This window comes from Eutrigla gurnardus (genome assembly GCF_963514095.1).
Source record: "Eutrigla gurnardus genome assembly, chromosome: 9".
Classification (NCBI taxonomy): Eukaryota; Metazoa; Chordata; class Actinopteri; order Perciformes; family Triglidae; genus Eutrigla; species Eutrigla gurnardus.
Window position 1 is genome coordinate 22,965,747 of NC_139923.1, and position 13,983 is coordinate 22,979,729.

General features: G+C 44.8%; 1 protein-coding gene across 2 annotated transcripts in view; it reads left to right on the forward strand.

Moving 5' to 3' along the window:
- trim44 (tripartite motif containing 44) overlaps nt 1–11,057 on the forward strand; it is a 39,156-nt gene extending 28,099 nt beyond the window's left edge. For both annotated transcript variants that reach the window (XM_084017781.1, XM_084017780.1), the window contains exon 6: nt 9,702–11,057. In XM_084017781.1, the coding sequence (XP_083873907.1) occupies nt 9,702–9,786 (85 nt within the window). In that variant the 3' untranslated portion in view covers nt 9,787–11,057. The remainder of the gene's footprint in view (nt 1–9,701) is intronic.
- Nucleotides 11,058–13,983: the final 2,926 nt, after the last annotated feature.

Sequence of the window (13,983 nt, forward strand, 5' to 3'; positions counted from 1 at the left end):
GTTATCGGCTTTAATCAGAGGAGGTTTTCCAATCTAGCGACGACATTTACACATGAAAGATGTGGGAATTAAATCCCTAATTGCATAGAAGAGGAGGAGATGAAGACTGTAATTTAATAGGAGATCAGATTAATTTGTATGGGGAGAGGGTCATTACATAAGCAATAAATAAGACTAAAAGAGGAATGTAAAATCAGAGAACAGATGTATTCCTACAGTGTGTTTGAGGGAGAAACTGCAATATTAAAAGTTATGCTTTTATGTTTCGTGGACATTACAAGCAAGGACACTGGCATCCTTGTGAGAATGTAATGCTCTTTACACTCCAGAAAACACATTTCTTGCTTGGAGGCAACTTGCAGACACAAGTTTGCTATTATTAGATTCTTACCACTAAAGAGGCAAAAAAAATTATGTTTGTCCAAAGAGTAGCGCCAGAGAAAAATAAAAAGGCCATGTTGCTTTCTGTGCATAGGGTTTATCTCCTGGCTAACATGAAAGTGTTTTTTGCAAAATTAACATTAAAATTGCAACATTGATTTGGACCTAAAGTCTGTGTTGCAGGAATTATTGCTTGTAAAGCACTCGCTACATTTTGGTTAGCTTGCGTAGGTGTGGAAATCACAACTTAGTCAGGCATTAATGCATTCATAACGCGTTGGCCACAATAATAATAACAACTAATTAAGGAGTATATCACACCTAATATATTGCAAGTTAATTGGCTGGAGTGTATCACAGAAAACGTCTCTTGAATACTCTTTTACAGTATTGTTCAGCTGAATTGAACTATATGTTTGATTAAATACACATTATCTCCCGTGTATTTAATGTCAGTATCCTGTAAGACCATAACCTGCAGCTGTGTGACTTCGGTTACCATGGCTAAATATATAGCATTAGCTGCTCTCACATCAGTTATTTGCCATGTGGCCACAGATGGTGTTTAATTATGTTTCACTTGTTTATTTATTTGTATGATTTGGGATTTTCTTTTATTGGCTTTTGTACTTTGAATATTACTGGAAAGGGACGGCAGGCGCTCGAGAAATTCAGCTTTTCGTTTCTTTTTTATGAATATGGTTCCTGTGTTTTGTTTACGTCCATTCCGGTTGTAAAACCGTCAGTTGTTGAAGAATCATTCCCACCCTTCGGCAGTGGGTAATTTTTTTCCCAAGCTTTTACCACGCTACATCCACTACATCTGTAGTCTTTAAACTGTGCTCAGTTTGACATCAGCCATCGTGTCTCTGTGAGAGTGAAACACCAAACAGTACATTTGCTTTGTTTCACCAGAGCAGGCCACGATTGGGGACCACTGTGAGCCGTTTATCCTGTTTCATTAACACCCCTCGGGTTTCTTGATGGCTTGTGTTTTAAAAAATGAATATCTGCATATTTATGAGCATGTCAAATGAATAATACCAGGAAATGACACAGTATAACCCTGTGAAGATGAAACCTCTTGTTAGCAGACTATATGCAACATGTCTGTCCTCTCCCCCCTCTCTCGTTGTTATACAGTGGGGAACCATTAAGGTGATTCCATTATCTCCTCCCTGCTCTTCTCTAAGGGATCTTCTTAACGTCACTCAGTGCCATTTAATTTGCCACCAAGAGTATAATGGCTCTGGAAAGGGACGGCACCGGCCTGGCTTCTAAAGGTCTGTTCTATTGGAGATTATTGTTGATTGTCAGAATGCATCTCAGTGAAGAGGTGCAGTAAAAGAAGCAAAGTCCACATGCAGTCATAAAGCATGCGACGACGAGTATTTCTGTCAGCTAACGTGGGTGGGACTGCTGCAGTTCTCCTCAAATAATTTCCGCAATGGCCCCCGCGGCGAAATAAATCATAGAAATCTCTAAATGGGCCAATGTAAGATTGAGTCTTTACAGTGGTTTAATGCTGTTATCTGAACGGTTCTGTATTAATTCCTGCTGTATGATTAACGGCGAGTACCTGTGTCAAAGTGAGCGGGAAATGAGTTCACGGAGGGATAACGGCGTTCCTCCAGCTCCTCGCACCTGCCGCAGCCCAGACGGACCTGTGTGATTATTCTGATTGGCTGAGCCTCAGCGCACTATGTTATTCCGCTTCCCCGACCTTTCCACCTCAGCTGTTTGCGGTCCGCATGCAGGAGAGAGCAGCCCCTCAGCGTAATGCATGCATCATGTTGACCGCACGAAGAGCCTCTCGTCGGAGCGCTACGTGCCAGCACTCTGATGCTCATTGTGAAGTAATGGCATGCAGGAGCATGGGTTTGAGTGAGGCGTTCTTGAGGCGATGCATCTGGTGGACGATGAGCTGGATTCATCCTCGCCTCTCCCGTTTTGCTCTGATGAATAAGCTGCGGTGCACACAGAGGGTCATATCAAACAGCCCCGAGCTCTAGGCTTTGTCTGTTCAGTGCCTCGTCTCTTCACTTCCTCCGTCGACTGATTAAGTCTTTGCAACAGCGTGGAAACACCACAGGGTGTTGCATTGTGTTTTCCAGTGGAAAGACAATCCCAGTGAACAGTATGAAGAGACCAGTGACTCTGAAAGAGGCAGACTGTCACTGTTTGTAGCGATTATCCAGTCGGATCAGAACGCGCATCGTAGGAGAGGAGGCTCTCTCTCGGGTCAGCCAGTTTGTTTCCCTCTCTTCAACTCATCTTCAACTCATCTTCAACTCATCTTCAACTCATCTTCAGGTCATCTTCAACTCATCTTCAACTCATCTTCAACTCATCTTCAACTCATCTTCAGCTCATCTTCAACTCATCTTCAACTCATCTTCAACTCATCTTCAGCTCATCTTCAGCTCATCTTCAGCTCATCTTCAGCTCATCTTCAACTCATCTTCAACTCATCTTCAGCTCATCTTCAGCTCATCTTCAACTCATCTTCAGCTCATCTTCAACTCATCTTCAACTCATTTTCCGCTCATCTTCAACTCATCTTCAGCTTATCTTCAACTCATCTTCAACTCATCTTCCGCTCATCTTCAACTCATCTTCAGCTCATCTTCAGCTCATCTTCAACTCATCTTCAACTCATCTTCAGCTCATCTTCAACTCATCTTCAACTCATCTTCAACTCATCTTCAGCTCATCTTCAACTCATCTTCAACTCATCTTCAGCTCATCTTCAACTCATCTTCAACTCATCTTCAACTCATCTTCAACTCATCTTCAGCTCATCTTCAACTCATCTTCAGCTCATCTTCAACTCATCTTCAACTCATCTTCAACTCATCTTCAACTCATCTTCAACTCATCTTCAGCTCATCTTCAACTTATCTTCAAATTATCTTCAGCTCATCTTCAGTCAGTTGTTTAAGTTGTGTAAATCGTACATTTCTGCATATTTGAAGAGTTCCATCCAAAATTGGAAAGTAATTGCAAAAATACTTTACGAAACACGTTCTTCAGCTTGACCAGGCTGTCATATAGAAATTACATTATACATTTCTCAGCCTATGCAGTTTGCGGTGGTCAATATGGTTATAGACCGTTATATTTCCTGGGGGAAAGAACCTCCTCAGCCCAATAAATCACCAATACGAACAAAGCCAATACTGTGGCGACATGTGGCTCAACAGGGGTTTGCTGGACAGATGCAGGCTATAAAGACATTCAGATTTATCGTTCAAATGTTCGGGGCGGTTTGACACCTGTGTAGATTATACTCCCCTATCATGGAGGAAGAACAGTGTTGTGGTTGTTTTCTTTGTCTCGAGGCAAATCACAAATCCGTTATGTGTGTGCACGTCACGCTGTGGTTTGCACAGTATCGCTGCATCCGAGAGCTTTAGACACGGCTCCAATGTTTTTGCTTGAGGAGGGGAAGTTTCTAAACTGACTTTCTAGTTGATAATTCTGAGCAAACCATACCAAAACGGGTAAGATTATTTAATGGCAAGTCAGTACAATAGCTATTCCACATGTGTTTTGGGGGCAGTGTCCTCCATCCAGCCTCCTACAGCATGCCACCTATTTGTGACACTCACTGCCTCCGCATCCCAGAATATTTCTGACACATCGTATGTGTCAGTTATTTAACAGCAAAGTCCTAAAATCCCTAGCTGTGAACCATCCGTCCCGTCATCCGCCTGAAACACCTGCAGAGCTGGTAGCACCTGAGCCCACATAGCAGCCCCCTCACACACCGAATCGTAATAGCATCCTCACTCTTAAATAACTGCCGTCACACTCGCTGAGGTGTTCTCTTTCTGCCATAACAGGACAGAAACTGTTCCCAGAGGAAGATCTAGTATACCAAACTTTCAGAGTATGAATAAAACAGGACCGCACATAAGATGAATTATTGAGGACAGAGAAACGGGCGAAGAAGAAGAAGTCACCGCTAACGATTTACATAATAAACAAAGCATATTATAGAAGTGGCTTGTGAGATTTTCACCTCTCTCACCTAACTTCTTCAGGCGTGTTATTCTGTCTCAAAGCGTGCGGATCACGATGACTTTTATTCTGCAGTCTACTTTGTTAAAAGCCAGACGGGTCTCATCTTATGATCACAGTCTGTGCAATTTAAAAGTAGTCAAACGGTCTGTGATGTCGCATGGAAGCAGTCATACTTCAAGTCATCGCTTACATTTTAAAATAGTCGATTCCCAAAAATAGCGATAGAAGATTCAACATGCTTTTCTTTTTTCTTTTTTTTTTCATTTCTGAGCAGCTGCAGTGTTAATGGGCTGGAGTGATGCTTCATTATAATTGTTCAGCAGTCTAAACAAGATGCCAGTATGAATGAATGACACTTTTCATGTTTTGTTTGCCAAGGATGCCTTTAGATAAAAGTGAATTATGACAATTACAATGTCCCAAAGGGTTTTCATGTAGCTGTAAAACATTTTTAAACACTTTTTTAAGGTGGCCCCGATGGAAGCTTTTATATTCAGGTCATGGTGGAGCAATGAAAAATGTAAATAAAGGTCTGCACACTGTAGCTCCTTCAAGTGCAATGCATTAGCAAGTGATGCTTCGAGGTAATAATCTTCGGACTTACAAGTGACAGCGCCTGGACAATTATAATGACAATTTAATTAAAAATCAGTCGCTAAACTGGCTAATTCATCATTCATCATTACTTCCGGCTGGGTTTCAGCACCGCACATACTTCTACCAACTGAAACGTCTAAAATAGTCTAATAATTTGTATTCATAAAGTGATTAACTGTAAAAGGCTTCTCTCCTTTTATAATAACATGGTTTGTTTAGAAGGTTCAATTATCAGTAACTACTTTCTTTTCAAATCTGCTCTTTTGTTGGGCTTTTTGCGCAAATATACTCCACCAAAATCGGTTTGTAATTTGATGTATTTTTTTTATTATATCGTGTAATTTACATCGTTGCAGTTGACAAGTCTACATTGTCTCCTTTGTGAAGTAGCCGAACATCATTTTTGGAGGAAGTTATTCAACTTGGAGCAGCGTATTAAAAGGAGCGTTGGTGATTGCGTTGCGTCGTGCTCTTTGTATTAAAGCACCTTATCTGCTCATGGCCCGTGTAATCTGGGACAATGGAACTTTAATGGGAACTCCAGAAAAATGTATTCGCCGTGGCTCCCACACTCGCACTCCAGCTCTCCCTTTTTAGTGTCAGCCTCGGCAACAGGCTCCAGTCGAAAAATGCTGTCATTTGCTGCCAACACTCCGGCTCTCCTCCCTTTGTTCTCTGATCTTTACCTTCCTGCTTGCTCCGGTACATTTCCTTTTCCTTCCGCAAGTCTCACTCAACCTCTCCGTGTCACTCCCTTTGCCCTCCTCTGGTTTTCCCTTCACATTTTCTTTCTAATTAGGATACACCCGCATGTCAAATTCTAGCTGGCAGGATCATCTCGGTGCAAAGTGTTGGGAAGATCACAGGGTTGCTCTTAATGAAAGGTGTGTGCAGGGGCCATTTCCAAATTACACACCCCTAGACAGGACTGTCAGATGAAAAGGAAGAACATACATCAGTAGAGAGAGGAGGAGAAGTTGGCAGAAAAGATGGAAGATGTAAACCTTTCCAGGACACTGGGCAATTAGATCCAACAGAGCATTAACGCAGAGAAGGTATATTACTCATCATAGTAGTATGTCTATTTTTTTTAAACAGCTGGGTTCTTTTTTCTTTTTTACATTCACACTCCCCTCCCTGTGTCATTAATGCTCTACGGCCCTACTTCTTCCCCTTTTTTAACTCTTTAATGGATCTATTTTTCCATAACACAGTCATCCCTTGTCGCAAAGCTGTTTATAGTGTTAAATCATCCCACAGAAGCAACAGGATTTACTTCATTAAGTAGTGGCAGAGTGCTTCGCTGGAGAGTAAGGGTAAGAGCCTGTCCTCATGGGCTCTATCAATAATCATTAAGGATCCTCTCTCATTAGACCAAACCTCATGGGCCTCCGGGGCTTGAGAAATGTGCTCCGCCATCTCATGTGATGGAGTGCGCTTAGATTGGTATCAAAATCCAAATTGCAATAGTTACTTTCACCTGAGGATGATTGCCACCAGCAGTGTGTACACAGCCTGATTCTCACTCAACCTCTTTGCTTAATCAAGGAAAACCCCACTCTCCTAGCGGCAAACCCCAGGTTGCTCCTCAGCTCCTCCCTTTTCCCCCCTCTTTACACACACACACACACACACACACCTCAAACCCATTCAGCATATCCAAGCTACTGCGGTATGATTATTCATATGGCAATGAGGCCGGCTCAAGCTGGCAAGGCTGCCACGGCGTGATGGGAGCGTTTCCGGATGATGACTTAGGAGTCCTGCAGCTCCTCTGCCAAGAGCAGGGAATTCAAACTTAATCAGGGCAAGGACCCCTCCCTCCCCCCTATCTCCCAGAGAGCTGCACGGGTTGAGGCCAGCACAGAAATAGAACGAGAGAGACAAAAGTCAAAGTCTAGGCGGCATCCTGCATGCTCCCTCCCTCTGTTTCCCTCATAGGGAGCCAGAGGTTTTCTCCAATGAGTGATGGGTTCATTCTCGGGCTGTTGGAGAAACTTTTCAGTTTCACTCAGAGAGGGGACATTAGTAAGATTAGCTTTGTTCTAGTCTTATCAGTTCCATCTGAAATCCTATCTTTCTCACACACACACACACACACACACTTACAGTGTTCCAAATTTCCACACACCGATGCTGTTGTCCATCCATCACCGGAGGAGGCACAGCCAGCGGGTTGCACTGAGGGCCCAGGAAGCTCTCTTAGCAGGCCAGCCCTGGGCTCCTCGCCCCCGTCCACAGGACATGGTCACACAGAGGGGTGGAGGCAATGATCGGCCCTGATCAATAATACATCGACTGCATTAAAAGGTATGAATAAGTCATGGGCGGAAAGAAGGCAGCCGTCGGGGCACGCATCCACACACACACACACACACACACACACACACACGCACACACACACAGCAAAGTGATCTTTTACTTAGGCCTGGGAAGACCAACGGACAGAGAAAGAACAAAACAAGGGCTTTATTTTGAAGGGAATTTATCACCCATCCACTGACATTTTGTTGCATGTTGAAGCTCCACTCTGTCTTTCCCCTCCACCCACCCCAATCTCTCTCTCTCTCTCTCTCTCTCTCTCTCTCTCTCTCTCTCTCTCTCTCTCTCTCTCTCTCTCTCTCTGTGTGTCTTTTCCTCTCAAGTAATGGCCTTTTTCCTGCGGGTGGAATAAATAAGTTATTATATCCATGTGGCTTAAGGCTTAGCAAGGACCGTTTGAATATAAATAGTTGATTTGCCTCCATAGTGTGGAGGCTTCGCTTTGTGACATAAATATATTTGTAATTCCTTTTTTTTTTTTTTTTCGACTAAGAGCAGGGGTTGACGGTTTTGGTTGACTGGAGATGAGAGATGAAATTTCCTTATACAAATAAGTTCTAGCCCAAACACCATGTCGGACGGGACGGGGCGGTGAGAGAGCACGCCGCTTAGCTCAACGCAGACTTTTGTGACTTTTGTGCGTCGTGATAACAATGAAGAACATTTGAATAGCGGGGCAAATTAGCGTGTTACGGAAAGCACAAGTGTTAGCTTTGCCAAGAATTTGAATGGGAACACCGCTTTTGAATAATTGATGTCTGGGATATATAGAGATGGTACAACTATACAGCGCCTAATCCTCTATGTGTTTACACTCTGTCCAACATCATCATCCCTTTTGGCAGTCGGTAAATCAGCACTTGATGCCAAGGTGTGTTTGTACGTGTGTGCTTATTGTTAAAACCCTAAAAGTATCGTCCGCTAGGCTTTCTGGAGTTGATCCAGGTAAGTTTTGAAAGGCCATCAGAATGTTTGACGACTCGCTTGTAAGGGTTGCACACGCTTGTGCTGGGACGCATTCATGTGTGCACACGTTTGTGGGCGCTCTTTGATGCGTTGCCTTGTTGTGAGTTTGTATTGTGATGATGCGCTCCTCAAGGAGGTGCAGGAAGGGAAAGGAAGCAGCTCTTTGTTTTTGCCAACAGAAGTATGTCAGACAGGAATACCCAGGGAGCAGCGCTCTGAAAGATATGGCAGCCTTTTAACCGACATGTAGATTTGTTTTTTATTCACGTTTTTTTTTTCCCCGCTGCATATGTGCAGGAAAATAGAGGCGGAACTGTGGTGGATGACAGTAAATTGACAAATACAAATGCAAACTAGCTGTCCAAGGTCAAGGAAGTGATTGTTTAAATGGGTGGTGATATAAGATAGCATGGCTCTTCACATGAATTGAATCTCGTTGACTTAAACAGCATCCATACAGTAAGTGAGTTTATAGAAAAACATGCTGACACGTAGTCTTTTGAAAGTGCATATACCATACACTTATGGAGGGGGAAAACATCCTAATAAGAAGGATGGAGGGTGGAAGGAGAGAAGTTACAGAAGGGAGGAGCTGTGCTCTATCACCCTGACGACATTGTCCAATTAGAGCATATGATTAGTGTAGACTGTCTCCAGTGAAATTGAATCTATCAGCCAAGCTCGGATTGCTACAGGTCCCCGCAATTTAGCTATCACTTTGTCTCTGTCACGGCAGAGCTGCTAATATGAAACCGACGGAATGGATGATTTCTACTTAAGGCGTAGCTTGATTGAAGCTGATTACATTTCAAAAAGGTTTATGGTATTTCCATAATATGTGTGCTCGGTGAGTTTTGTGGAAGAGGGAAGAGTCGGAGGAGTTGGAGTCATTTAAAGGCCCTTTTTTTCACCGGACAGAAAACCTGCTTAGACCCATCGTCTGATGTCTTCCCGTGACAAACGACTTTGCAGTCGTCACATGTATTCATCAGCTCCGGCTCCGATCGGAGGTGATGAAAACATGACACCCAGATGGGAAAACACTAGTTTTACCCCCCTTTTTCTGGCACGGCGCTACGTGGCGGTGCATTGAAGTGAACGTGTGAAAAATGAAATCATGGAGGAGATAGGTATTAGTCAGTCAGACCACAGTGGTTTTAACACCTCGCTGGTTATTGTGAAGCACACTTCATTCAACAGGAACAAAATAAAACTCTTGAAAACCGTCTCCCGTAGTCAACAATCTCCAACTCTGGTCTGACAGCTTGAAAGAGATACTGAATATATTTTATATAACCACTGTTTTATGTCACCACTGTCACATTTTGCCAGCTTCAGAAAAAACACATATTAACACATTCTGGTGGCAAAGGCGTTTAATTTGTCTGTTTTTGCTGTCTTTTTCCCAGGCTTCCAGAGCCGAGGGCAGCTCCAATGGACCCACGGGACTTTGACGACAATGACGCAGGCCCATCCATGGACCACGCCCCCTGACACCAACCTCTACTACGTCCATCTGTCCTTCAGTGTCTGCTTCAACCAGCCATCAGCCTTGTTGTGCTGCCAGGCTGACCCTCCCTCTCTCTCCCCCTCTCTCTCTCTCTAAGCCGTCTCCTTCTTACCCTGCTCCCCTCCCCTCGCGGCGCCTGCCGACAGCGAGCTGACCTTGAAGAAGGCTGATGTGACAAATATGGATGGCCACGTCGTTTCCACTCTCGAAACTTTTTTAAATTCCCCACTAGCAACTAACTTTCTTTAATTGAAGCACACAAGCGATGTGCAATCAATTACCATCAGGCTCAATTTCCACAGCCAGTCAGATCGTTGGCTTACTGGGGAGCCCGGCCGACTCGGAGAGGAGCCCGGGTAGGCAGCCGGGTGGAGCATCTGTTACGCTCGACAGATGTCAGAAACGGGGGAGATTCTGTAGCGCCGCGCGCTTCACACTTCATTTGCGCACAATATCGTTGAGCTTCCGTCGTCGTGACAGACGTCCTGGACTCTCCCAGACGTAGAAAGATGCCACAGTGCCTTAAGCCATCGACAGACTATTGCATTCTGGGTGTTACATTTTGATTGTAAGGGAAAAAAGCATCCTCCCGTTCCCAGCACCCCTCCTTCCCCTACAGCCCTCTGCCCGACCCGCTGATTCTCTATCCTTGTACATTTGCGTGCACTTCCTGGAGCGCCTGTCAGATCTATTATCAGTAGCGGGGGACATTTTGACGCCTATTGATCGGTGAATGTTGCTGAGTCTTTGTTAGGCGAAAATCGAACTATAATTCGACTGTGCAAAATAGCACTCTGGCAGTATCAGCTTTCTATGTAATGCAAAGGCTCATTACTCTTGGCCAATCCGCGGCGTATGACAGATTGCAATCCGTGAGTGTACACACTCTCTACCTTGACCCGCTCAGCCGTGGCTTTCATTCATGATGCAGCGCCGCCGGTCCGTCTGTGTCAGCAGTTTGTTTTTAATGTGATTGATTCCGTTGCCTTAAATTCAAAAATTGAAAGTGGTGTCACCCGTAATATGTGTGACATGTTTGACAACAACATGACTGCGCTGTGCTGTGGCGCTGCACTGAGATGCACCGAGAGGCGTATACCCACCCAAGGGAAATGTCGGCAGCCCATTGAAATAACTCAAAGAGCTCAGCCTTTATTCTCGTGTAACAACATAAGTCTGACTGTCTGATGTTTCCTCTTGTTTTTATGTCTCTATTTTTGTCTTAAATCTATAAATAAACAGCCCGTTTCTAAGATGTGTTGAAGATGACGTTCATATTTTCATATTAGGAACAATTCCTGCATTTTGTGTCCTGCAAAACGACAACACTACAAACACCTGAACACCATCAGTCATGCAAGACACCGATATATATTTAAAAAAAGAAAAACACGATGGATGGAGACGGGAGGAGAGATGAAAAAGAGGGGGATTCACAAAGGGGAGGATTTCTCATCCTTCCTTCATCAAAATGCAAAGCAGCAAGTCATCCGGGGAGGAACGGGAACAGAAGGTTTGGAAACAAAGTAGGGTGATGGAGCAGGAGAGACCCTCTCTGCTTCCACACAGGTGCATTTAAATGCAGACTGCTCTCATTCCTGCAGATCCCAGACAAGCCAGAACCCACTTTTCATCAACTCCGCAGCCTCAATCAGAAAGCCCCGCCGTCTCGCCCGCCGCTCATTTTTCTTCCTCACTTTACTCCTCTTGCCTCCTCAGAACAAGCACCGTTTGGCTTCACACCTGCTTTCCACCGGAGTCGCTTCATCAAGCCAGGAATGCCATTTCAGCATGTCTGATCTGCACCGCATTGAGATATTGACTGGGAGAAACTCATTTAGCCGCTGGTCATTGCTATCATGGTGGCGACGCATCTGGGTTTGCATTCTCCTGCGAGTTTCCCTTTTACAGGAATAATGGGGCTTAATGATTTGCCGCGTGAGGACATTGATCTTCAGCATCCACTAAGCCACTGCTGACTGACCAAGCACCAGAGCACTCAAACCCCTTTTAGAGATTTTCTCATGTGTGTGTTTTAGTGTTTCTGCGGCTAAATAGATTCATGGATGGAGGGGTAGCCTCCTAGCCGGGTGCAGCCCCCCACTCCCTTGCTATCAAAGACAGGCTGGTTCTCGGCGAGTAATCATTAGCCTGTCATATGCGTCGCCTTTATCGTGGACTCCAACCTGATCAAATAAATAACAAACATCGGGGGACAATGCGCCTGTTGTCTTCGGAGGAAATGGAGAGGAAAGACTGTCTGATCTAATTTAGCCATGGAGACCACAAGGTTCACTTTCATCCACACCCAATTACACCTGCTCTTCCAGGTTCACATCACTGAGCACGTTCCCACCGAGGCACACAAAGACACGCAAATAAACACGAGCGCAGCGGAGAGACCTGCAACCCCCCTGATGGGGCAAAAAAAAAGACTATGTCTTTGTATTGACATGAATTAATTGCTTCATGGGTTGTGAGATTGAATAAGCTACGTGACGTGCGTGCTAGTGGTGATGCAGCTTTGATTGCCGCCTTTTAATAGAGCCTATTTCTCTCTGCCATCATTTAAAGGCAGTCGGTGTCCGTGGGTTTCACAGTAATGGAGCGTCTCTGCCACCATCCAACCCGACATGACTTCTGTTTATTAGCATGCAAGGAGCTGGAGAAGAAAAATGAAATGTCTCTGAGACGTATGCGTGTGTGCCTTTAAGTGTTGGTGGGGTTGTGCATTAGCCTGTGAAAAGTGACAGTTTATTTGCAGACCTCTTGTACCATTCGAGAGAATGCATTGCTTGTTCCGCAGTAAACGCGCTTCCGTATTCATCTTTCCCCTCGGCCTCTTTACACAAACTCACACACAAACAAAGAAAATGGGCATCAGTCAAGGCAGGCAAGCCTGGATTTCTTTTACATTTTCCACTGAAACCAAGGTTGACTATTAAAATGCGTGACATCACTCATGTTGTTGTGTGATGGATGTTTGAGTTTCACATTTCCATCCGTTATTCGGGTTTACTATGCGACGCTGGAGGTGGGGAGCAGACATATGGGCGAAACGTGACACTTCCAGGAGAAGGGAAAGTGCTCTCCGTATTTTTGCATTTATATTTTTTGAGTCCCAACACCTCCAGCTTGTCATCATTTCGTTTAATGTGCTCAAGCACCGCTAACGGGGGAATAAATTAATCTCTTTCCCACTCGTCAATTTTCAGCTCACGTGAGACCCAGCCGGTGCAGATTGTGGACCTCGACTGACTGACAGCAGGCATCTGTCAGACGTGGCAGCTACAGACAGCTGTCTGGCAGCCCCAGCTTATGAACAATGACTCGGTGGAGACGAAATGGCCGGGGAATCCATCTCTCCTCCCGACAGCTCCCATCGCTCTTAGATCCCCGAGTCAGCAAATACACCTTAGGGCTTCGTTCTCCGGCTCCTGTGCAATCCCTTCCCGTCCAGGGGAGAGGAGACCGGGGGGGTACTGGAATCAAAAGAGCAGCAGATGAGCAGGCCCGTACCAGAGTTCAGAATTAAACATGCAGCGGGGAGACATAAAACCAGTCACATGCATGATGAAGATGGTGATGAGAGCGCGTATGCTCGGTTTCCCCCCAGCTGATAATGGGACGTGTCTCTGAATAAAACGAACGCCCTGCCTAGATAACACCTACGGCTGTTCCTTCTGGGAGCTGTAACACATTATACTCTCCCTGTCACAGCTGTGATGAATCATCCGCACAACAAGGATGAATGTAGAATGTAAAGAAGTGGGAGGCAAAATATTGCATTTGCAGCCTCGCTCTCCAAAATCTCTGCCCCAAAGGTATGCGGAAAGAGGAAGTTTATTGCGAATATTACATTTCTTTGTAGATGCGAATATCTCTGCATGTGTATGACATCTAAAAACAAAAAGCGATATGTCGTATTAATATCCTTGACATGACTTTGACATCGGCCTACGCTAAATAACAAAAAAAAACCTGTCAACCTGACTTGATCCACTCACGTTTCACTCACCATCTCCTTCCCTTGGTCCCCCATCCTTCTCATGCCTCTCATCATTCATGCTGTGTACACAGTCTGGTTTCCCAGGATCCTCCGGAGCTTGTTAATTGCGTCGATGACACAGGTCCGCGTGCGAAGCAGCAGTAGTAATTGCTCCGGCCTGGTCCGAGGTGAG